Here is a 27211-nt window from a genome sequence, read left to right as displayed (position 1 = left end):
CAGTGTTCAGTTCGTTAACGCTGTCCAAGGCCTGTGGCATTCTGCAGCTAGTACACTGATGTAGGCAGCCCGACTTCTACCTCTTCTTGCAGTGCCCTGTTTGGGCTCCCAAAGTGTGAGGGGATTAGCATGGTTCCTCTCACAGACTTTGACAACACTCTTGGCAGACCAGCATATATTGCCATTTAGCCATAAATCACATTTTCCAGTTCCATTTTCCGGGAATGTAATAGTGCAAATCTAGTCACCACGTTGTCCAAGTCATGGGCAAAGTCACAGTGAATGTACATTAAGGCAAGTGCAGACAGCCTGTCATTGCTCATGGAAGTCCTGGGTAGTGTTGCAGGCGACGGAAACTCGTGGCACGCCTACATATATTGCCATTTAGACAGAATTCATGTTTTCCAGTTCCATTTTCCAAGAATGTAACTGCGTAAACCTAGTCACGATTTTGTCCAAGTTATGGGCAAAGTCATAGTGAATGGGGATTAAGGTGACTGCAGACAGGTGATTGCATGGAAGTCCTGGTCGTTGCTTCTTCGTGGATGAGAAAACGTGTTTGTCCACATTGACTGGATCAAAGTAAGATGCCGAGCGAGATCGCGCCCACTGAAAGCATGTCGCCCGAGGTGAGCGTCTCTCTGCCACTAAGGCTCATGACCAAGGGTCCCGGCTACCTCCGCAGTCAAATGGAGGGGGACAGGCAGGGTCGGCAGAGCGCCATGGTGAGGCTGGCTGCCAACAAGGCCAAGTACTTGAAGAGCCAGACAGCGAGGGGGTGCAAAGTGGAGCCCAATGGTTTGGGCAGCTCTGCCCCTGAGGAAGGCAGCGGGGCCAGCAGCAACACAAAGACTTACCTGGCCCCCAGCAGAGCGGGCAGCTGGTGCTCCCGCCTGACATTGTGCATTGCTCCAGCTCCAAGAGGTAACTCAGGCCCGAGTCGCTGGTCATGTACCGGCAGAAGTGCGAGTTCATGCGGGGAGCGGCGGCCATCAGCAGCGCCCGCATTTTCAAGGGCAGTGGCCGCCTAGTCCTGCGGCTGTTGCCCGGCTCTAGCGGCCGGGGCGACAAGCAGCAGGGGCCGGCAACGGGAGCAGCAACGTCGGAAAGGAGAGAGTTAGCAGAGGGTACAGCACCGCAGGGTGCACAAGTAACCACAACAGCAGCCCTCCAGGGTTCACAAGTAACCACACCAGCAGCACCCCAGGGAGAAACAGCAGCCTCGCCAGCAACACCCCAGGGTGAACAAGTAACCACACCAGCAGCACCCCAGGAAGCACCAGTCACCACACCAGCAGCATCTCAGGGTGCACGAGTAACCACGCCAGCAGTTCCACGAGAATAAGCAACAGGTCATCCCAAGGTGCCGCTCAAGCGGCAGGTTGATGAAGGTGGATTACGGCGCTCGCACTCCGACATCAGCTGCCGCTTCTCCTGAGCCTGCTCGGGCTTGGACAGTTTCTTCGAGCACTGCGGACTCGAGCCCGAGGTGATCGTGGACCTGGCCAGGGAGAAGTTTGCCACCGACGCCGCCTTCGAAAGCCTTGCCCTTAAGTTTCGCAGAGTGAAAGGTCTGTCCCACTTGGGTGACATTTTCTGCGTCAGCCTGAAAAGAGGTTGTGGCGTCGTGGTCGGGTTGTGATGCGGCGTGATGCGTTGTGACGCACGGTGACTCCCTGTTGCCCTTGGATTTTGGAAAATACAATTGGAATATCTCCTGACCAAATTCATGATGTATATGACCAACTGTAAAAGTAAAACCTGGATAAATCCAACGTATAGTTGTGAATGTTGCTCAATAAATAACTACAGTACTGATACTCCATATTAAAAGCATTGATTTGCTGTTAAAATGAATTCCGTAATAACGTGTCATCGGCAGCTGTGACAATCGAACACTGCAGTTTTAATGTTTCACGTGTTCACAATTCAAGAATCCATCTTTATGGATTAAATCAAATAGTAACATTGGGAATTAAAACACACTTGATTGCATTCCATTATCAAACATAGTCAATGTTCGCTCTGAAGACATTTCCAGCGCAGTAGGGTCGGGTGGGGGGTTGGGCGGGGGGGGAGGTGGGTGAATCAGAGCAGGATGGATAGATGGCAGGGGGTTGAGAAGGCAATCAATAGACAATAGACAAAAGGTGCAGGAGTAGGCCATTCGGCCCTATGAGCCAGCACCGCCATTCAATGTGATCATAATGATCATCCCCAATCAGCACTGCGTTCCTGCCTTTTCCCCATATCCCCTGACTACGCTATTTTTAAGAGCCCTATCTAGCTCTCTCTTGAAAGCATCCAGATAACCTGCCTCCACTGCCATCTGAGGCAGAGAATTCCACAGACGGTGCGGAATGGATGGATTGAGGCAGGGGAATTAGTACGTGTCGGTTGGATTAGGTAAAATTGTGAGGGGAAAGCGCGGGGGATTTCAGTGACGATCGGTATGGGCTGGATGGGGGGGGGGGATCAGTACAGGATGGATGGGGGGATCAGTACAGGATGGATGGGGGGATCAGTACAGGATGGATGGGGGGATCAGTACAGGATGGATGGGGGGTTCAGTACAGGATGGGGGAGTCAGTGCAGGATCGATGGGAAAGGGGGTTAATGCAGGATGAATTGGGGGTCCAGTGTAGGATGGATGGGGGATGGCAGGAGAATCAATGTGAGGTGGGTAGGGTGATCAGTGCAGGATGAATAGATCAGGGGGGGGGGGGTAGATGGGGAGGGGAGCACAGGGGATGTTTGTGAGGACTGAATAGAGGCGGGAATGGGGATCAGCGGGCCAGGCAGCATCTCTGGAGAAAAAGAATAAGTGACGTGAGAAGAGGGGTCCCAGGATAAGGGGGGGGGGGAGGGAGGCGTATAAGAGAAAGAGGGGGGGGAGGCGTACAAGAGAGAGAGAGAGGGGAAGGGGCAGAGAAGGCGGGGAGGAAGGAAGGCCAGGGCTCCTCGGACAACACTGGCATCAACGTCCTGCTGCCTTGGCCGTCCCTGTCTAAGTGCCGCCACCAAAGGGGGAGGCAGTTGGGATCTCTTCGCCACCGCCTCGCCTCCGGAGTGGCAAATAGTGGCCGCTACTGATGTTATGCGAGGCCCGACATTCGCTCCAACCCTCGGTCACCCCGCACTACAGCCTCCGCCGACCAAAGCGAGGGCCCGCGGTGGGGAGGGGGACCGGCGGTTGCGGGGAGGTGGGGGGGGCGCAGTTGGCATGGACCCGGCCGAAGCGGCGCCTGGTGTCGGGTCACGGCCGCTGCCAGCATTGTTCAGAGTCTGTCCTACCCGCTTCCCGCCCGGCCACGGGAGAATGGTCTACCCGGACCGCCCGCCGGCAGCGGACCCGCTCCATGGCTGCTGCAGATGGAGGCGATGCACCATGCTGGGAGACACCGCAGCCCCGGGCACGGAGAAGCAGGCACTCCTTTTTTTCCCAAATCATCCCGCGGGTCGGGTTGGACCATTCGTGGGTAGTTGAACACCCCCGATAAAAAAACAAACTGCTTCTCCCTCCCGCAACGCAACGCAATATTTCACGGTCCCACTCACTCAAACTGGGCCCGAGACGTCGAGGCAATGCATTGAAAATGGCGGCGTCTAATCCCACCCACTGCGCGCATGCGGAGAGACTGAGTCATTTTACGTCGCTACCACGTCACCAGCTTCCCCCAACTGCGCAGGTCGCAAATATTTTTTTTCAAAATCATCCCGCGGGCTGAATTCTTTTTTCTCGGGGTTTGTTTTTATTCTGGGAAAGGGGTGGTGTGACCGCACCCAACGCACCCCACCCTTCGGACGGCCATGTATAGCAATGTAGCAGATAAACTGAACTCAACTCAACCAATTACACAAATCCCATTCCACATTCCCATCAATTCACCTCCTTCAATCTCTCACCAATACACTTTGGAAAACTTACAGTGATCAACCAAACTGCATGACTTTGGGATGGAGGGAACAAGAGGACCAAAAGGAAATCCACATGGTCACAGGGAGAATGCTCAAACTCTACACAGAGAACACCAGAGGTCAGGATTGAGCGCAAGTGACTGGCTCTACTAGCTGTTCCAATGTGCAGTTTATTCTGCTTTCGAACATATTAAAATTGGAAAATTGAATACACTCATTAATTTGACTTAGTTAAACTGATAAAATAATAATAATAATAATAATAATAATAATAATTATAATAATAATAATAATAATAATAATAATAATAATAATAATAATAATAATAATAATAATAATAATAATAATAATAATAAATACTTTATTGATCCCCTCAGGGTAGCAATGTTACAAAATTTTGAGATTTTAAAAATCAAGTCAATTTATCCCATCAGATAAAGCATAAAAATAAGTTTAATTTGACACCTAATTCACTTTCATATCTCAAATATTTAAAAAGTTATGACCATTTTCATACTGGGAAATGAGCATCTTGTTCCCTATTGATTTTCTATGGACATAACAAAAAAGCTGTGATCGTGAACAGTCAAAAGCCCATAACTTTCTTAAAAATCAAGAGAACTGAATGAAATTTTCAGTTATCATAGATTGAAGCATTCTGAAACAAATATAAAATAATCTTACTTGGATGACCTGAAATTAAAGCATATAATTAGTTAGTTACCTAATTGTAGCTAATTTCAGACTTCAATTACTAGATCTAAACATCTATCCATTTCTTAATAAATGATTAACATTTTTAAATAGCCTAAATGTCCAAATAATATTCACAAATAATTCACAATAAAACATGATTTTTAAATCTCATTTACATTAATTTATAGACCAAAATGGAAGGAATTTAGTGTTCAATTGCTGTAAATAAATGCCCATTTAAATCAGCTTTCTAGTGGGATCCTGTGAATGCGCTGGTTTAGAACGTTCACATTGCGGTAGATTTGTGCCCCCAAATGCCGAGAAAGATACTGCGGGATATAATGGGCCTAAAATGAGCTACTCGCAATATTAAACTTTGTATAAAGGGATCTTTAGAAGCCCTTTTTAATGTAAAAATATACAGCCTACCTTCAGATATTTGCTTTATGAGACCCTGCGGTTGCTGGCGGTCGCGGGTTTAGAGATTGATTTTTAAACTACTATAACTATTATACGAGGCCTTTAAAACTAATAATAGCTTTTGCGACGGGGTCTTCCAGCGATTTTTCGTTAATAATTAACTAGGCTGAACATCTTCGATTTGAACAGCCTAGAGAAAATCGCGTTTTAAACCCGCCCCCCTCTAAATGGCGCCAAAATCGCGCACACCCACAGCGACAGATTTTCAGCGACGCTTCAGGTAGGCTTTGCAACATACCTACTCAGGGAAATTCAGATTTTTTGTCAGCAGCGGTACAATAATAAAGAACACACAACCACAATAAAAATGTTACACAAACATCCACCACAGCATTCATCACTGTGGTGGAAGGCACAGAAATTGGCCAGTCCTCCTCCATTTTCCCCCGTGGTCGGGACCTCCACCTCCGCAGCCATTGCTGCGGGCGTCCAGATGGTAAAGAACAAAGTAAAGTCAAGGTAAGTCCAGGATCGGCTCTTCCCCACCGGAGACCGCGGCTTCAGGATGGTGTAGGCCGCAGGCCGGCGGTCAAAGATTTAAAGTTCCTGCCGCGCCGCAGCCAGAAGCACCGCAGACTGCAGGGTCGGCGGTCGAAGCTCCCCTCCAGGGGTGATGGTAAGTCCATGCCGGACCCACGGTAGAAGTTGTCCGCGGGCCGGCAGTGATGGCTTCTTCTTCCCCCCGGGTCCCCAACGTGAGATCCCGGGCTGTAGACGCCGCACCAGCTGGAGCTCTGCAGACTGCGGCTTCAGGCTGCCGGCTGCCGCGGGCCAGCAAAGCGGAGCGCTCCCCTCTGGCGAGCCCCAGCGAGGGCTCACCCGCTCCATGGCGAGAGTCCAAGCTGCGCCCGCCGCTGAAGCCAGGGCGCGTCTCCAGGAAAGGCCGCGCCGATCCTGATTGTTAGGCCACGGGGGAGGCGGCCTGGAAAAAAGTCGCCTCTCCATGGAGGAGGCGGCCAAAACGGTTTCCCCCTCACCCCCCCACACCACCCCCCACACAAAACACACAAAGAAACACAAAAAACATACTTTAAGACATACTAAAAAAATAAGTAGTGTGGGAAGCCATTTGTATGGATTATAAACTATTTAGGTCATATGATTTTGCATTGTGCTGTTAATTATCCACATGCTATCCCATGTTATAACAATTTGCCCTATGAAAAGAAAACTAAACATCTTAACAGAAGTGTTCCTGTTACATAATTTTGTCTCAGTCAGACTCTCATCAAATAAAGAGTAAGCATTCAACCAAACTAAGCAAAATAAAGGAAAATGGTTCAGTTTTGTTGAAAGAAAATGTCAGTGTATGATTCGGTCTTTATAAGTTGACTGAGTTGTTGTCATCATTCCAATAAGCTCACAGAAAACCACGACGAAACACAATATCTATCTGACTTTGGACACAGTAAGGTGAAATTTTACAACTAAAAGAAACCACTATAAATTGTAATGGGAGTTAAAAAGGTAACCCATAGTCAATGAAGTACAAATTGAAACAACAGGTTTTGGAGAATTATTTTCTTGTTAACAGGAAACACAATCAAACCCTATCTGAATGTCTGTCCAACATTATCCCTCTGTGTGTAAGTAGTTATTGGTTACTGTAAGTGTAAGATAAAAAGCTATTAATATGTAGAACGAAGATCTTTTTAACAAATTCAAGAATTAAGTAAAATGACCTTTGTAAAGACTGGATGCCGTAAATCTCGCTGAATGCTGAGCTTGGGCTGTGTTAAGTACTCATTGAAAATTACTGCCCACTATCCATATTTGTTCTGGAACGTACAGGAATGAAAGATTAATCTCCCAGTCACTGCCTTCACAGCACCTTCATTCCTGCCTGATATTTCCTGAAAGTATCAGAAACGGGATTAAAATGCTTTAAAGAGACATAGGAGACTGCAGACACAAAAAACTGGAGTTACTCAACGGGACAGGTAGCATCTCTGGAGAGAAGGAACAGGTCAAGACCCTTCACTCAATCTGAAACGTCACATATTCCTTCTATCCAGAGATGCTGCCTGTCCCGCTGAGTTACTCCAGCTTTTTGTGTCTGTCTTCCGTTTAAACCAGCATCTGCAGTTCCTTCCTACACAAGAGACTGCAGATGCTGAAATCCTGAGTAAAAACAAAGTGGTGGAGTCTGAAGAAGGGTCCTGACCCAAAATGTTATTTGTCCATTTCCTTCCATGGCTTAAAATGGTTCTTTAACATTGATAATGATTGAAGGAGACCCCATTTACATGCCAATTGGCTTGGATAAATAGGAGTACATGGAATGACCAAGGCAGAAATTTAACGCTGAAGTGAGGTTCTGGCAATTGTAGTTTAGATATTAATAATGAACTATATGTTTTGCTGCTTTAAAGTGGAGCCCTCTATGCTTTTTGATTGTTGCCTCACATTCTATCACACATGCTCACAATTGTACATGTTGTTCGTAAGAGGGAAATGTTCTGTAAGTGGGTAGGTTAACTTCACAATAGGCAGTATACTTACAATAGGCAGTACCATGTCAGACAGCATCAGTGAAGAGAAAAACAAAATTCATGTTTCAGGTCAATGATTCCTCTTCAAAACCAAATGTCGTCAACCTGAAACAATGACTCTCTTTCTTTCTCTATAGTGCTGCCTGATCTGTATAAGTACTTCCAGAATTCTCAGTTCTTTATTATTTCAGGTTTCCAGCATTTACAGATTTTTGTTTTTCAACCACACTAGCATAATGGAGATGGGGGGGGGGGGAGCTTGTGTCACAAATCCTTCAGGCATTCAGTCAAGCCGTGTGAGACATTGTAACAATGCTCTTGGGTTGTCTTTGAACCAGAGTGGAAGGATGGGGAGATGGGAGTGTTGAAAGAGGTGGGGCAGAGGTTAAACAATGACTATTTTAAAATGCTGTTGATTGTAAACATATCAACCACCAAAGAGACTGCAAATACTGGAAACCAGAGGAATGAACAAACTGATGGAGGAACTCAGCAGGTCAGGCAGTATCAGTGGGGAGGGGATTGTTCACCTTCCAGGTCAAGACCCTTCATCAGAACTGAGGATGGGGAGAGAAGAACATCAGTAAAGAGTAGAAGGGGAGAGGCAAGAGGAATGGCAGGTTATCGGTAGACTGAAGAAGAGTGAAGGACAATAGACTAATCAAAGTATCCTTTATTGTCATTCAGACCTTTTGCTCTGAACAAAATTTTGTTGCCTTGCAGTCATACATATAATAAAAATAACAAAAACACACAATAAACACAAATTTGACATCCACCACAATGAGTTCACCAGGCACCTCCTCACTGTGAAGGAAGGCAAAAGTCTTAAAGTCTTCGTCTCTTCCCTCCTTGTTCTCCCTCTGCACTTAGGCGATCCAGGCCTCCGATGTTGTGATCCCACCGGGCGATGGTAAGTAATTCCCGCGACTCAACCGTGCTCCGCGAACGGGCCCGTTCAGACTCCGCGGCCCGGGGCGGTCGAAGCTGCCGAAGCTGCCGCCCTCCAGTCCAGCGGACGCAGCTATTGTTGTGGGAGCTCCGAAAAAACAGATCACCAACCTGTGACCTGCGAGCTCCCGACGCTACCGTCCACTGGGCCTGCGGCCAAACCTCTGAAGTCGGGTCCGCCGCCGGAACGCCAGAACGCCGCTGCAGCTCCAAGTCGGGCCGCTGCGGAACGCCAGAACGCCGCCACAGCTCCGTCTGGCCACTGCCGGAACGCCGCCACAGCTCCGTGTCGGGCTGCTGCCAGAACGCCACCACAGCTCCGAGTTGGGCCGGTGTCGGATCGCCGTACCAGCCCCGAGGCTGCCAGCTCCGCCATTAGGCCTCAGTGCAGACGGAGACAGAGACGGGGGATGCTCCATCCGATACTGTAAATTGTGGTCTGATCGATCCCCTTTATTCCTCCTGCAAACATTCTGTACAATGGTGAAGGGAGCTACTATATTCTGAAGCTGAAGTCTGACAGAAACATTCACCCACAACAGTCCAGGGAATTCTGAATCTCTTTAACTTCATATTTGTTACAGGGTCCAGGTTATTTTGAAGCTATGCGACTGCATTAATCCTGGCATTAAGCAACAGAATAGATTCATTGTCCTCATTATGGCACGGTGATGTAAAGTCAATACAACATCCAACAAAAAAAAAAAAAAATCCACATTTTTAAGAAGGGTTTTAATCCTTGTTAATACCCAGGTAAATCAATAAAATGTGGGGTCCCACAAAAAAATGAAAGTATGAGATCCCTTTCCGTCACTGAATCTCATTAATGCTGTATTTCATTTCAAGAGGCTACACAGATTCAGATTGGTTTATTGTCATATGCAGCTAAGTGCAATGAAATTAACAAAGAGCATGTGAGGTGTCTTGGACAGAGGTAGGGAGGGATTGGACTGGGGGGAGGGGGGATAGGATGGAGTTGAACTATGTGTAGAGATGAGTTTATTTGGTATTACGTTGTTGCCGTATTCAATTAATAACATCCTGACATAGGTAGTCTTATTGTCAACATGAGCCAGAGCTTAATGTAACGTATGAGAGATGGGGTATTTTCCATAGACCAAACTTCGCTGCGTGCAATTTGCAAGGCGTCTAGTTTATCCAAAGGACTGGTGCATTTGTGGACCATTACCAATTGTTCAAGGCACTTCATTATGTTTGATGTTAGTGCTACCGGGCAAATCTGTCATTGTGACAGATTACATTTCTTGGGGACTGGAAGCAGATGGGGACTGTAGGCTGTTGAAGTGAGAGGTTGAAGATGTTAGTGAAGTCTGTGGCCAGTTGATTGGTACATGATTTGTACATACAGGGACTCCATCCAGGCCAGGCACTCTCCAACAGTTCACCCATGTGTAAGTCGATTTGACACGAGATTCAAGCCAGAGGGGGATGGGAGGCTTGCACCTGTATAGAATTTTGATTGCCTGTTTAAAATAGAGTAGAAGGCAACAAACAAACTCATCCTGCAGAAATGCATTGTTGCCAGAGACCGCCCCGTGATTGCAGCATGTAACCTATGAGGTGTTTAGGCCCTGCTGCCACAGTTATTGGCATTTGCTTTGTTGAATTAAGCCTCTTTTGCACGTCTCCCTTGGCATCTCTGATAGCCTTGCAGAAATTCTACTTGGCCTTCTTATACACCGCAGGATCATATTTCTTGAAAGCCTCAGGTCTGAACTTTAGCAGGGAGTGAATCCTCATGTTCATCCTTGATTTCTTCCGGTTGGCAAGATGTACCAGATAATGTGCCACAAGATTTGGTGCTGGAGCCTCAACTTTGTACAATTACTTGGATGAAACAGTTGAAGGCATGATTGCTAAATTTGTTGACTATACAAAGTTGAGGTCATAACCAGGTCAGGTACAATTTTATGGGCCACACAATTTGGTGCTGGAGCCTCAACTTTGTACAATGATTCGGATGAAGGAGTAGAAGGTATGATTGCAAAATTTGTTGACTGTACAAAGTTGAGGTCATAACCAGGTCAGGTCCAATTTTACTATACGGTAGAGTCAGCTTAAAGGGCAAAGTGAATTATTCAAGCTTCTAATTCATATGTTTGTATGCATGCACACATGTTCTGGTCAGTTGGTTTTGTACCCGGCCTGATTACTAGGATTAACGTCATGTATAAGCAACGTTTTACATTTTCATCGGAGTTCAAATTAATGTCATCTGACTACATCCCACCCCACCTCCATATCACAGTGCATAAACATTTATGACAAACTCAATCACGAGCTCGTGTAAAATGCAGTTTAAAAATATTTGGTAAAACTATTTGCAAAATTTGCTTAAAACAAGTTAATTAACAATGCAAAGAGGAAAAAAAATCTTTCAAGTTCATTTGTTGATATCACACAGTGTCTCAAATTACATTTCCAGCTGGTGAATCATGAAGTAGCCTTCAAGCAATTATGGACAAAGTAATCTAGCTGATCAGACTGTCCCAGTGACAGGTTTTCCACATGGTGGCAATATCCTGACTTCTCCCTGTTCCTGGCAGATGGCAATGACAGCCATGTCCTATTCAGAAGAGGCTGATCTTATTTTGGAAAAAAATAATGAGAAGATGAGGAATCAGTTGACTTTTTACTCTCAGCTGAGACACGACTGCAGCGAGGGCACAGCAAAACCTATGCTGACCTCTGTATATCATTGACAAATCTTGAATGGCATGCACCAGATTTTCTGTGTAATGTCGTCATGGACAAGTGGTCCATCGAAATCAAGAAGGTGGACTGACTTATTTTACAGAATTTGCAATACATGGTCTGTGAATTATACAATACTGAGGATGTCATTCATCCCATCATTTCCATCTCAGTTTTCTGGCGGAAACATCAAATTAATCCTGTTCCAATGCATATGTCCCATGTTCATAATATTAGATAGGAACAATTTGATTCTCAATCCATGATTCTTGGTCATTGATTGTAAGGTGTAGATTCTGCTATAAACTATCCCAATTAATAGAGATTCAATCTCTATATCTGAGTCTTATGAGAGGAATAGATCAGGTAGATGCACAGAGTCTCTTGCTCAGAGTAGGGATCAAGAACCAGAGAACATAGGTTTATGGTGAGGGGGGAATGATTTAATAGGAACCTGAGGGGTAATTCTTTTCACCCAAAGGGTGGTCGGTGCATGGAACGAGGTGCCAGAGGAGGTGGTCGAGGCATGTTCTACTGCAATGTTTAAGACACCTTTGGATAGCTACATGGATAAGACAGGTTCAGAGGGATATGGGCCCAACACAGGCAGGTGGTACCAGTGTAGATGGGACATGTTGGCCGAAGTGGGCAAGTTGGGCTGAAGGGCCAGTTTCCACACTGTATCACTCTATGACTCTATCTAATGGGATCCATAGAAACAATAATTAAGAAGTTCTGCACATCTCCATCATTTGATTTGTAGGAACCATTAAATTTCTTGTTAGATTAACTCCCAATTGACTGGGGCAAGAGTCATTTTAGCTTCAAAAGCACATCCATGCTGTGGCTGATCACCACTCAACATCATTCATAAATAATTAAATCAAAACTTGATTTTCCCCTCCACATGTCCAACTTTGAAGTCATGCATTTTAATCATGGGATTTGGCACTGTGTTATTTCTAACATTCCGTTTATGATCTCGGCCATTTCCATAAGATTTCTTCTCTCTGATGTAAACATTTTCAGCCATTGCAATGTTTTACACCTAATCCCACCTGTCAACCTGACCAGCCTTTTCTGTACCTTTCCTATCATTTGGACATCTATTTTGTTGCACAGAGACTGTCATTTTTCATTATTTCTGCTTCAGCCAAACTTCAGTCCATTTCAGAAGTGCCTCACCAGTCCTATAAATCTAATCTTGCTGAACCAAACCCTGTTACATATTCCGAGTAAGCTGTATCACTCACCTCCACCTATATGGAGACATAAGAGACTGCAGATGGTGGAATCTGGACCAACAAACAATCTGTTGCAGAAACCCAGAGGGTCAAGCAGCATCTGCATGTGGAAAGGAATGGTCAATATTTTTAGTCAAAACCTTGCATCAGAACTGACCAAGAAGTTGTGATGCAAGGTTTCGACCAGAATTATGGATCATTACTTTTCACCAACAGATGTTGCTCGACTCTGAGTTCCTCCAACAAAACTCTTTACTACCCATACTGAGACGTACAGTTAAAGACATATCAGTACTGTGACTTTCACTGTAATTTTAAATCTGAAATGCAGATTAATTCAGGGTATGTACATTGTATAGCTTTATTAATGTTTATCTGAATCCAAAGTAAATCAACATGAGGTTTTGCCATTATGAAAACTGAAATCAGATTGTTAGAAGTGACAATCATCACTGCTCTGGAAGTGAAGAATGGAGTTTGCATTTCAAATAAAACAATTTTTTCATCGTCTGGCTCTAAATCTTCCGGACAGAAACTGGAAGGCTGATGCCACACCATTACCTGATATGGACACAACACTTTGCAGGAACTTCTAAAGCAGTAAATGTCTCCTTAAATTGACAATGTGGTTATACTGGCCAAATTTACCATGGCACTCATGGCAAAAACCAACAATGTTTATTGTCATTACTCCATGAAAACATGAACAGATTTAAGATTTCCGTGTGCATGTGGTTTTACTTGGAAATCCCATCGTTCCTGTGACTCATTTATTGTTCTTTTGCATGCGAGACTGCAGCCACTGAAGTCCAAAAAATTTTTCTTGAACTAACCTGAATTGAAACGATTAACAAACCATATAAATTACCTTGAAAATCGTATGCTGATGATATAGCTTTTAGTTGTGCAATAATTCACAACAATCTCACCAAAACTCTAAATTTAAGTACATTAGTTGTAACTCACTCTGATGAATATGCAAAACAAATTTTATTAAAGAAGGGTCCCAACCCGAAACGTCTCGCATCCATATTTTACAAAGATGCTGCCTGACCCACTGAGTTACTCCAGCACTTTGTTTTTCTTTGCAAAACAGCATCCGCATTTTAAAAAGTTAAGTATTCTTTTACTCCATGTTATTCTATCTGTGAATATATTTTACTCTGGTTGGTTGCTCATCCAATTCAATTACATCACATTTGCCAGTCACCAGGGATTTTCTGTATCTGCAGAACATTGAATTGGTAAGCATTGGTTTATATTTCCCTCATACAGAGAACCCTGTGCCACCTCTCTCCACAATATGTTCGTCAACTATGCAGAGCCTTGTCCATTCTCACTTATCCTATTTAAAACAGCAAGCCCAAAGGCTCAACAACTTCATTCATCAACATTGCAGTTCTGACCACTGATATGTCCTGAGTTTTATACAATAAATTACACCAGGATTAACTTTAGTGCACAGATAAGGCAAGCAGGAAATCCATCACAATTCCCACTTCCAATGCCAAATGAAGCAAGCAAGTATGGGTTAAATTGTGTTCAGGCTTAAGTGGACAAATATCTCACTCATACCCTAATGGTTGTTTGGATGAGGTTCCCATCAGGAGCCAGTCACCCGGTCAAATCAGTAACATGAGAGCATGAGACCAGAAAATAACTTGTAAAGAAAGCTGTAAAAGAAAAAATCTCACTTTGCTCCTATAACTGTTCGGGATTAAATGTTTTTATGACTGTGAAATTATTCACCGGGCCATTAAAAATGTCCTTACTATCAATGCCAATTGTTGATAGCAGTCAATGAAACAACCAGAATTAGTTACACCACATTTCTTTTAACAACATGGTTAACAACAATAAATGTTTTGGATCCTGAGTCTCTAACCTTCAATGTCAAGCTGGAAGACTAAAACTGGATGGAATAAGGGGGAGGGAAAGATGGAATGGTTATTGAAGCAGTGACCTTTGCATCCGTAATACCAGAAATTAAAATCTTAACAGTATACGTTTAATAATGAATGTATTCTACATATCATAGCAATTTCCCTTTAAACATTAAAGATACACAGTCATGAAGTGAAAACAAGACTGGTTAGTACACCAATCTAGATGACAGAAACTTACACCTCAACTTCCCAAACAGCCATGTGTATGACAGGCAGAAACTAAAGGAAGGAATAATGGTGTCAAATTAAAGACATGAAACCACAATATTTAGGCACATTATGCACAGTAATTTAAAAAAAAATAGTGGTCAAACTTATGTCTTTTAAATAGGCCATTTTGTTTCTTTTGTAAAAGACAAGCATTTAACAGTACAATTATGCAATTTATATCCCAGATTTTGCAGTCAACCCAGAGGTAACTAGGCTTGCTGCTGACCTCTGAAAAACACCACACAAAGACCTGGCATGGGAATCCCCTCTGTCAGTGCTGAAACCTATTGTGCATCAATCTCAGTGGATTTCTCATGCCCACTGCAGTAAGTCATCGGGTATGCTAAACAGACAATTGAAGCATTCATACAGCAAGTAAAATCCAGATTTTTAAATATTTTAAACAGTACGAAATGGGGATATGAACATTCTGTATGAGTAAGGTAAAGCAAAACCTATTTTTAACTATTATTTGAAAAGCACAGAAGTTTGGAATATTTTTATAGATTGCAGTCCACGCACGTTTAATTTTTCTCAAAGCGAATCTTCAATAATAATTATAGTATTGGACACTGTTGAAATCTCAGTAAAGGCTCCTGCAACAAGATGACAATTTCATTTTCTTTTATTGATTCACTCTGTAGAAGGGTGAGAAACAGCACACCCTGTGGAGGAACTGGGAAATGCTGACAGTAACTTTTGGATTTCAGCATTAGTGCACTCCCAAAGTTACCGTCCTCTTCAACCTGCTGAAATCTGACACTCAGGCATTCCTCAGCTCAAATTCTTGAAAAGAATCACTGAACATTATCAAAAATAGTGCCTTTGGGTCTTGGTGCACTTTTAATGTCACTTTTCATCCAGTTAGAGATGGTTTCAATGCAGATAATTTGCTGACTTATGGCTTTTCTGTCTGGAATGAGCTATGTTATTACACCAGGAAGTCAATACACTCGCATGGTGTTTCATGGAATTTTAGGCCCCTTCGTTCAATATAAATGTGACAAGTCCAGCATTGTTTATGTTAACTAATATGTCAATGAGATTGATCGTCTCTTTTCTGACATTAATAAATATGGGAATTCTAATTCAGAGCTTAATCGCCTTGGGGGAACTCACCGATACTAGAGTTCACGTCACCATTTTCAGACTCATTGCCATGCTGGTTATTGTTACCGTGGAAGCTGTTCATGGCTTCTAGTTTGATCTTCTTTGCCTTCATGGCCTCGGCGATGGCTGCATTGGTTGCTGCTGCTGCTGCGGCCGCCGCTGCAAGACCTGGCAGAGAGAAGACAAGACAAAGCAGGAGAGTGAGACGGGACGGACTCTTCAACATTTAGTCAATGAGGGTGAATTATAAGCAAAATGCCCACTTGAACTGAGCACCTGGCAGATCAATTCACTTTTAAATATCTTCCTTTTCCATTAACCTGTGGAGCATATTCAACCATAAATCAGTCTGCCGCTGGATGTGCAGATTAGGAGCTCTATTTACAATTGGTTTTCCCCAGCAAGGAGCTACAGTTTCAGAGATCACACAGGTTGAGGCTGGGGAAATATGCAAGATCACAGGCCCAATCATTTTGATTGGTGAGCAGAAGGCCGGCAAATAAACAATATAACATAGTTCCAAATTACTCTAGCATGATGTCGGGACCAGCCCCGCACATCCCAGACGGCTCCGCGGTTGGAAGTGGGACCGGCCCCGCTTGGCCGTACGCCTCAAGACACCACGTTTGGTCGCGCTCACCGCATGCAGTCGCATGCTGGTGGGACAGGCCCTTTACACTCCTAACAATTTTAACTAGTTCTATTCTCTGTGAGCTTGAGCTCATCCAAAATTCTGCTGCATTATTCACTGCCAGTCCTGTTCAACCATTGCTGTATGACTACACTGGCCCCCAGTTCTTGGTTCTTGGTTTCTTGGTCCTCCAAAATATTCCAAATGGAATTTAAACTGGAGGTGGTGAAGGGAGGGCTTAAGCCAGAAAGGATTATTGGGAAGAAAGAGCTACTTTAAATTTAATTGCATCTGGTTGGGTAACTATAGTTGGGTGGAGATTATTCCATGCTTTAATTGTGCGGGAGAAGAACGAATTGCTGTACACATCTGTCTTTGTAGCTGGGATCACAAATTGGATCGAATGCCCTCGTCTGCTCCTAATTGGTTTGGGTTTGGTGTAAGTCTTGTAGTCTATGTCGAGCTGACCATTCGAGCTGACCGATGTAACATTTTGTAAAAACAGGTCAAACAATGAGCTTCACATTTCTCTTGGAGAGGGTTCCACCCCAGAGAATTCAGAAGTTTGGTGACACTCACTTCTCTCTCATAGGTGTTAGTAACAAATCGAGCTGCCTGTCTTTGGACACGTTCGATGGAAGAAATGTTTTTATTTGTGTATGGGTCCCATGCTGCGTAGTCCAAATGAGGTCTAACGAGGGTGAAGTATAGCTTCTCCTTGACAGAAGTTGAACAATGATGAAAGTTGCGCCTCAGAAACTTTAGGACACCTGTTGCTTTCACCGTTGCATGATGAGTCTGACCATTCCAACGCAGATCATTATGCAATTTGAACCTCCATATAAAATCTGCAAATCTCTCCTCAGTCTCATTCCACCCTATCTCAACTATGTTCTTCTGCTCTATAACCCTGCAGGATATCTGCACTCCTCTACATTTGATGTCCTACTTTTTCACAACAGGTAACTATGCCTTCAAATGTCTAGATTTTAAGTTCTGGAATTCCCAACCTGTTCCTCTCCACCTCTCTAACCCTCTTTTCTTGTCCAAGGTACTCCAGAAAAGCTAACCTGACCTGATAGATATATATAAAATTATGAGAGGCATAGATGGAGTTGACAGTCAGAACCTTTTTCCCAGGATGGAAAATCAAATACTGCAGAGCACAGCTTTAAGGTGAGAGGGGCAACATTTAAAGGAAATATGCAGGCATTTTATTACACAAAGGGTTGTGAGTTCTTAGAACACACCGCCACAGGTAGTGGTTGAGATAGATACAATAGTGGCATTTAAAAGACTTTTACATAGGCATATGGATATGCAGGGAATGAAGGGATATGGATTATGTGCAGGCAGATAAGAGTTGGCGTCATGTTTGGCAAATATATTGTGAGCTGAAAGGTATGTTCTTATGCTATGCTGTTCAATGGTCTGTGCTCTATGTACTAACCCTTCAACATATGCTTTATATTTCCCAATATGTTTTGTTTGATTATCTTCCTGCGAATCAACTTGGGACATTCTTTTGGTGTCTTAGATATGCTATGCTAATGGATGTTTGTTCCACTTCTATAGCCCTCTATGATAGGACCATCCAAGCACAGAAAATTGTGTGAAAATAAAATTCAAGAAACATTTCATTGCACATTAAAGCTAGCCAGCTTAACCATATTTTATCCTGTTTGCCAAGGAACATATGATAGTGATGTAAATTGTGATATTGGATTTGTGGTGAACTATAATTTCTGAATAGTTATAGTTGGGGCAGAATTTAAAATAAAATGTAGAGAAAAACAATATAAACATAGTTCCAAATTACTCTGTTTTTAACAGGGTAGTTTTGATCCTTTTGTGCATGTCAGGCTGTGCAATTTACCAGGGAGAGATTAATTTAAAGCACAATACAACAGTGGATAAGTTACTGACTGGCATCAGAGGTCTAGACACCTGATCCAAAGATATCAGTTCAAATCCCACCCCGGCAGCTGGAGAATCAACAAAAAAGCATCAAATGATTAAATAAATCTGAAATACAAAGCCGGCTTCAATAACAGCACCCATAACATAGCGCTTGTTGTAAATGTTCATCTGGTGCCTTAGTGCCCTTAAGGGGAGAAAATCTTACTCAGCCGAACTATATGTGACTCCAGACTCACAGTGTGATTGCCCTTAACTGATTCCTCAGTTCAGGAGCAAACAGGGCTGACTGACATGGTCAATGGCAAGCACGATCTCATGACAGAATATAAACAAACGGTATCAAGGTTATAAAACAGAGGGAGAAGACTTCCCTTATCAACTGTCATCTCACAGAAGTTTAGAAATATATGTAAGGAACCGTTTAACGTCTGGCATTCTGCACACTGTTTATTCAGAGATGTGGGCAGTTTTATATATATATCTTATCTGGCAACCTTTGCACACATTGCAACAACATGATTCAGGGCTTGGTCTGAGCAATCTGAATCTCGCAGCTATTGGATGAGGTGGGGAAGTGCATTTTGGGGGGGGGGGGGGGATGGGACCTGGCAAACATGTGGCATTAATACGCAGTCCTGGTTTCTAAACATCTGATAGGCAGATGGTGTGAAGCTGATTTTCCATTTGAAAAGAAGGGTCTCATCATGTAAAACCTTGTTTGCATTTTAACAGATAAATATGGAAACCAGCAACACACAGAGGTCATAAACAAATTGAGCCTGCCACTGGCAGGATTTTCTGAAATTGACACGGCGCATGGCATTGATTTTGTTTCTTCTTATGAATGTCAATTCCTGTACTTCGATCAAGGAATTACATTAGTATGCTGAATTTCAGCAGCATTTAAGAGTTAGACGCAATACAATCAAATAATTCACTGACAACTCAGCAAAATCATTGTGTCTCTGTGTCCTCTCCAGATATACTGGGCCTGTCCAGAGGCAGCAGCTAAGCAGAGATGGTAATTCAATAAACATATCTTCTGCATCATGGGCTGAAAGGTAGCATGCATATGGAACACAGGACATGTAACCATTCAGCCCTTCAAGCCTGTTCTATCAATTGCAAGCGTTTTAGACTCATTGAGTCTCAATAACAGGTAACGACCTTGTCACTTAAAAACGAGTGATGCTGGAAATCAAATAATGCACTCTCTTCCCATATCAGAAAAAACAAACACAGATTAGGTCATTGCTATGAAGACCACCTGTGTTTGGTCCACTGGGGTTTCTCATTACCATTCTTCAGACCTGAAGACTGAGTCTGAAAGGTCTCGACCCGAAACGCCACCCATTCCTTCCCTCCAGAGATGCTGCCTGTCGCACTGAGTCACTTCAGCATTTTGTGTCCATCTTCGGTTAAAACAGTTTACAGATTATCTGGTGTTTTGAGCGTGGGAGCTTGTGTGCGTTACATAGGCAAACGGACGGTATTACTGTGTTTAAACAATAAATAAAACGTGCTTCTTGTTGTCAAGGGGGGGGGGGGGGTGGGGGGAATGGGAGGGAAGAAAATAGTTTGTTGTCATGCACACTTGTCATCAGCCCGCCAGGGAATTTGTGTGTCCCCACATGTTTTAAAAGCGATTTACTATGGCTGCCAATGCCCTGTGCCATCTGTCCCCGCGGCATGGGTGGGGGGTGAATCACCCTGGTGTGGGGGTTGGGGTCCGATGGCGGTGCATTGCGGTCAGTGACTCTGGGTGGGTGGATGGGACCAGCCTGTCCCACACCTCTGTTCCACCCGGCCCCGTGTGTGTGCATGTGCTGCCGACTCGCAGTCCATCACAGTGCGGCCGCACAGAGGAGACAAGGCGGAGAGCAGCCATGGGAGAGTGGGGGCTGTCCTTCGGCCGCTTACAACTTGGTGCTCGGGTTCAGAGTGCCCAGTCACCTATGGCTTGTGTGGGAAAATGACCCTCACCCTCCTGTCTCCACCGGCCAGTGATGTGATGGATGCAGGGGTCTGGGCCAATCGCTGTCCCGCCCCCCCCCGGCGACATCATGTCTGTTATTTGGATTTTCAGCAGAAAGGCCTTTCGGTGAGTTGGCGTTTCGGCATAGCGGCCTTTCAGTGAGTTTGCTTTTAGGCATCCCACCCTTTCGGTTAGTTGGCTTTTAGGCATACCTAATTTCGGAAATTTCAGCATTCCGGAAGTGGCGGCGCTGTTGACAGCTATGGCTCGCCTGCAATCCGTCTGTTTTTACTTTATTTGTTGCTTTCTTTTGTCTTGTTTTAGTTACATTTTAGTTTATTAGGTTGTGTATATGTGGGGGGGGGGGGGTGAAACATGTTTTTTTGTTTCTTCCTTCGGGGGAATGCAACTCTTTTTGTCGTATCCCCCTTCTCTGCCTCCGTCTGCGCTGAGGCCTAATGCGGAGCTGGCGGCCTCCAACTGCGACCGACCTCGAGGCTCCGGAAACAGAGCCAGCCGGGACTTACCAACATTAGGCTGGCCGAAATCGGAGCTGTGGCGGCGTTCCGGTGTTCCGGTGGTGGTGGCCCGGCTTCGGGGCTGAGGCGGCGTTCCGGCGTTCCGGCATTCCGACACGGTGGCCCGGCTTCGGGAATTCGGAGCTGTGGCGGAATTCCGGCGGCCTGAATTCGGGGCACGGGTGCGGGCCCAGTGGACGACATCGTCGGGAGCTCGCAGGTCACAGGTTGGTGACCTGTTTTTCCGGAGCTCCCGCAACTACAGCTGCGTCCGCTGGACTGGAGGGTGGCAGCTTCGACCACCCCGGGCCACGGAGCTTGATCCGGCCCATTCGCGGAGCTCGGTTGAGCCGCGGGACTTACTCACCATCATCCGGCGGGGTCACAACATCGGAAGCCTGGATCGTCTCAGTGCAGAGGGAGAACAAAGAGGGAAGAGACAGAGACTATAAGACTTTTGTCTCCATCATAGTGAGGAGGTTCCTGGTGAACTCACTGTGGTGGATGTTAATTTGTGTTTATTATATGTTTCGATATTTATTATTATATGTATGACTGCAGGCAACGAAATTCCGTTCAGACCAAAAGGTCTGAATGACAATAAAGGAATCCAATCCAATCCAATCCAATCCAATCCCGCCTTTTCAGTTAGTTGGCTTTTCGGCTTCATAGGCTTTTGGTTAGTTGGTTTTTCGGTTTTGTTTCCATTTGGTTACTTAGCTTCCACTTCATTGCTTCGGCTTCTCGTCCTTCGATGCCACATCCAGGTACTGAAATTACAGCTGTGTTTATACATAGACCCCCATTTCAGGGCACCATAATATTTGGGACAAATAGCTTCACAGGTGTTTGTAATTGCTCAGGTGTGATTAATTGTCTCCTTAATGCAAGTATAAGAGAGCTCGCAGCACAGAATCTTTCCTCCAGTCTTTCAATCACCTTTGGAAACTTCTATTGCTGTTTATCAACATGTGGACCAAAATTGTGCCAATGAAAGTCAAATAAGCTATTATGAGACTGAGAAACAAGAATAAAACTGTTAGAGGCTTCAGCCAAACCTTAAAGCCCTGTCCCATGGTACGAGTTCGTTCCATGAGCTCTCCCAAGTTTAAAAAAATCAAACTCGTGGTAATCACAGAGAATGAACGTAGCGGGTACGTCGGAGCTCGGGGACGTCACTTAGCGGCTCGTAACGCTAACGGCAGGTACTCGGGAAGACTCGCTAATGGCAGGCAAGCACGGGAAGACTCGTGAAGATTTTTCAACATGTTGTAAAATGTCCACGAGAGCCCCGAGTACCGACGAGTGGCCATTACCGTAAATCTCTGAGTTCGAATCAGGGCAAACTCGGGAGAGCTCTTGGAATGAACTCGTACCGTGGGACAGGGCTATTAGGCTTACCAAAATCAACTGTTTGGAACATCATTAAGAAGAAAGAGAGTACTGGTGAGCTTACTAATCACAAAGGGACTGGTAGGCCAACGAAGACCTCCACAACTGATGACAGAAGAATTCTCTCGATAATAAAGAAAAATCCCCAAACACCTGTCCGACAGATCAGAAACACTCATCAGGAGTCGGGTGTGAATTTGTCTATGACCACTGTCCGCAGAACACTTCATAAACAGAAATACAGAGGCTACACTACAGTTTGCAATCTACTGGTTAGCCGCAAAAATAGGATGGCTGGGTTACAGTTTGCCAAGAAGTACTTAAAATAGCAACCACAGTTCTGAAAAAAGGTCTTATGGACAGATCAGATGAGGATTAACCTATATGTGATGGCAAGAGCAAAGTTTAGAGGAAAGAAGAAACTGTCCAAGATCCAAAGCATACCACCTCATCTGTGAAACACGGTGGTGAGTGTGTTATGGCCTGGGCTTGTTGGGCTGCTGAAGGTACTGGCTCATTTATCTTCATTGATGATACAACTGCTGATGGTAGTAGCATAATGATTTGAAGTGTATAGGGGTGATTCTTCAGTAAGTGTCAACTTTAAAGTTTCTGGAAACCCAAAAACAAAACTTACATTTTTGCAACTTTGAATATTGTTTCACATAGATCAAGATCTCTACTATGGGAAAAATATTTTTGATACAATCTTTCAGAGAATTTAATTTATTTTTTCCTCTTCTTTTTCCAGGTTGCCCTTGCATTCAGTCATATCCGTCACATTTTTATGATGAACAATACTGCAAAATATAACTGATTTAAGTATATAAAATCAAATGTTGTCACCGTCTTTCAAATTATAGAGTATCTTCCTCAAATAAACCACCAAAAAAAAACTTTTTCAGTCTAACACATTGATTTTAGACCTTCGTAACAGTTTACTGCCAAAAAAGTGGTGATTTTCAGCAAGAATGGTAACCTTCACATAACCTTTCAACAACTTCCTCTAAAACAATATTAACTTCAGATGAATAGGCAGAAGCATACTGTTCATTTATTAATTACAATTGATAATTATGGTAATTGTTGTATTGTTTTACACATTATGAGCATAAAATACTCATGTGATGGATAAGACTCAGCATGGTGGGGATGATCAAGTTTGGAAGCGTTACATGATGGAGATGACTATAGCTATCTTTAGTGCTAGGGATCGGGCTAGGGCTGGGGTTGGAGGTGGGGCTGGGGCTAGGCCTAGGGCTAGGGTTGGGGCTAGGGCTGGGGCTAGGGCTAAGGTTGGGGCTAAGGTTGGGGCTGGGGTTGGGGCTGGGGTTGGGGCTGGGGTTGGGGCTGGGGTTGGGGCTGGGGTTAGGGCTGGGGTTGGGGTTGGGGCTGGGGCTGGGGTTGGGGCTGGGGCTGGGGCTGGGGCTAGGGCTAGGGTTAGGGCTAGGGTTGGGGCTAGAGTTGGGGCTGGGTTTGGGGCTGGGGCTTTCCCTAGATCTCCCAGACTCCTGCTCCAGCAGCTCCAGCTCCATCTCTAGCTCCAGCTGGACACAAAGGCCCGTTGCAGCCGTCGCATCTTCCCATGACCCAAAGTCCCTCTCCACGCCCGGCCCTCTTCAGCCCTTGTTCCCCGGTGGGGGGGGGGGGACAAGGGCTGAAGAGGGCCGGGAGCTGGAGCTGGATGGATATCGGGGGTTAAGTTGCAGATGTGGCCATGACAGATATTGTGGCACAAGCCTTTAGCCCGGAAGGCCATGCCTGGCCATATCATTTCCAGAATGGCACGTGGCACGATTTGTTCTCCAGAACAAATCCAAAAAATTATTTTCTAAGAGTTCAGCACCGTTCGGAGTTGGCACTGATTAAAGGAATGTACCTGTTATGCAGCAAAAAACTGAGTTTTCACATGCTTCTCGTCCCACGAATCAGGAGAAATTCACAAGGTAGGGGACTTGAATTCTACGGTCTTTTGAGGTCGGATGTTTGTGTCTATTCTATTTATAGCCATGTGGGACGGCTCAACAAAGCTGCGTGACCGTAATGGCTATAATCATCGGGACAAGGAATTTTTGAAAAAAACGGTAAGATTAATCATTTTATCAAAAATAGAGGAATTTCTTTACGGGTGATAAATATTTTAATTATTGACACCTACCGTTTAAAAGTATTTTTATTTCAGATGGATCCCCTATTAAATAAATATGCCGACTTGAAATTTCACAAGTAACCATCGGGACATGTGGTCTTCGGGGGGGCATTGAACATCGGGAAAAAATAAAAAAATAACACTTTATTCATTTAGGGTTTCATATTTATTTATGAGGATTATGTTTATTAACAATATAGAAAAAGAAGAAATGGGATAGAATTACGAATTTTCCTCATATACAGCATCAAAGTAGCGGGACACCAAAGTAGACACTTACTGAAGAAACACCCATAGACGCATCCTATCTGCTCAAGTTCAAACAAATGCCTCAAAACTCATTGGCCGGGGTTCATTCTACAGTAAGACAATGGTCTCCAACATACTGCTAAAGCAACTAAGAAGTTTTTTGAAGCTAAAAAATGATCAATTCTTGAGTGGCCAAGTCAATCACCCGATTTGAACCCAATTGAGCATGCCTTTTATATGCAGAAGAGAAAATGGAAAGGACTAGCCCCCAAAACAAGCATAAGCTAAAAATGGCTGCAACACAGGTCTGGCAGAGCATCACCAGAGAAGACACCCAGCAACTGGTGATGTTCATAAATCGCAGACTTCAAGCAGTCATTGCATGTAAAGGACATGCAACAAAATACTAAACATGAATACTTTTATTTACATGATATTGCTGTGTCCCAAACATTATGGTGCCCTGAAATGGCGGGACTATGTATAATATTAATGCTGTGTCCTCTACTCTTTGACATTTACACCCTGGGAAAAGGGTTCTGACTGGTTACCTTGTATAACTCTCAAACTTTATATATTTCAATCAGGTTTCTCCTCAAACTCTGATGCTCCAGAGAGAAAACAATTCCAGTTTGTTCAACCATTCCTTGTAGCCAATAGCCTCTAATCCAGGCAGCATGCTGGCAAACCTCTTCTACACCCTTTCCAAAGCCTCTACATCCATCTGAAATGAGGCAACCAAAACTCCACACAATACTGCAAAAGTGGTCTAACCAGCACTTTATAACACTGCAACATTATTTCTTTCAAGATACAAGATACAAGATACATGTATTTGTCGCATGTACCAATTGGTACAGTGAAATGTGTGGTCGCCATTCAGCCATACAAACAATAAAGAGCACAGAACACGATAGTCTTTAACACAGACATCCCCACACAGTAGGATCAAAGCTTCCCACTGTGAGGGAAGGCTCCAAAATTCAGTCATACTCCTCTGTTGTCCTCCCGTGGTCAGGGAGCTCCCAAACCCCCCGCTGTCAACGCTACGGGCGATCCGATGTTCAGGCCCGCTCGCCGGGGTGATGGAAGTCCAACATTCGGACTGGAGGACATCCTCAGCGGCTTGGACATCCGAATCGACCATTTCCTACCAGAGTCTGCGGCTCCCGAAGTCCACAGGCGGAGATTCACGCTGGTGGCACTCGGCAAAAGGCCCCAGGACTCCGCGATGTTGCCCGCGCTGGAAGCTCTACGAACCACAGCTCTGATGTTGAAGCAGCAGACTCAACACTCAGGAGCTTCAACGGCGATCCAGGTAAGGCATCGCCCGCCCCGCGATGTATCCAGCGCTGTGCCGCCGCTGCTGAATCTCTGGTCCGGTTTCTTGACTCTTATACTCAATGCCTTAATCAATGAAGGCAAGCACACAATTTGCCTACTTTACCACTCTATCCACTTGTGTTGCCATTTCAGGGAGCCATCGACTTGGACCCGAAGTTCCCTCTGTAAATTCAATGCAGTTAATGCTCGTGCTATTAAATGTATACTTTCCCTTTATATTTGACCTCCCAAAGTGGAGCACCTCACATTTTGCTTTGATTAAACTCCATTTGCCATGTCTATGCCCATATCTGTAATTAATCTAAATTCCACTGTATCTTATGATAGTCTTCCTCACTATCTGCAACCTCACCAATATTGGTATTGTCTGCAAACCAACCAATCTACCTTTACGAGCAAGTCATTTTTATATCTATAACAAACTGCAGATGTCTTAGCACAGATCCCTGCGGAACGCCACTGGCCACAGGCTTCTAGCCAGAATAACGCCCTTCCACCACACACCCTCTCACGTATGGGTAAGCCAGTTCTGAAGTCACTGTGCTTCCCAAACATCTTAATCTTCTTTATCAGCCTACCATGAGGGTCTTCACCAAATGCCTCACTAAAATTAATGTAACCAACATTTACTGTCCAACTCTTAACAATTACCTTTGGTGTCGCCTCAAAAAATATAATTGAGTTTGTAAGACTTGACCTGCGCTTATAATTCCAGATTCAGGGACAGTTTCTTCTCAGCTGCTATCGGACTACCTATTGAGTTACTCCGGCATTTTGTGTCTATCTATGGTCTATACTCCGAATAAAAAACTTGCCATGAGATCACTCTTAAATCCCTCCTCTCTCACCTTAAAATTATGCACTCTAGTTATAGAATCATCTATCCTGTGATAAAGACTGAGAGGGAGAGATAATGCAATTCTGTATGTGTCACCTCCTGCGCAAACATTTGTGTGATCAGTCTGTATGTCTGTGTGGATATTTAAACGTTTCAGAGTGCCTTTGTGTATGTACCTGTGTCAAGGAGTATTTTTCTATGAATCTCCCACATGTGCAAATATGTTGTTAAGGTGGGGGGATGGGTGGTGAAGATGCTGATCAGGTATCAAAGATAGTTGCTACATCATTGAAAAACAATTGAGAGCCCCTTGACCTGATGGAGTTACCTAATTCATTTCCTGGGCATTTATTGTCTATAAGAAGAATCTCAAGAGAAAACTAGGCAATGCATCGACAGTGGCCCTTAAAATGGCTGAAACGATAAGATTGGG

General features: G+C 44.4%; 1 protein-coding gene across 5 annotated transcripts in view; it reads right to left on the bottom strand.

The window, feature by feature from the left end:
* Nucleotides 1-27211, bottom strand: part of dach1 (dachshund family transcription factor 1) — a 552234-nt gene that overhangs the window by 273831 nt on the left and 251192 nt on the right. For 3 of the 5 annotated variants that reach the window (XM_033023029.1, XM_033023033.1, XM_033023030.1), the window contains exon 3: nt 15772-15930. In XM_033023029.1, the coding sequence (XP_032878920.1) occupies nt 15772-15930 (159 nt within the window). The remainder of the gene's footprint in view (nt 1-15771; nt 15931-27211) is intronic. The other 2 variants (XM_033023032.1, XM_033023034.1) reach the window with 1 other exon arrangement.

This window comes from Amblyraja radiata, chromosome 6 (assembly GCF_010909765.2).
Source record: "Amblyraja radiata isolate CabotCenter1 chromosome 6, sAmbRad1.1.pri, whole genome shotgun sequence".
NCBI lineage: Eukaryota > Metazoa > Chordata > Chondrichthyes > Rajiformes > Rajidae > Amblyraja > Amblyraja radiata.
This window is presented reverse-complemented; position numbering and strand designations above follow the sequence as displayed.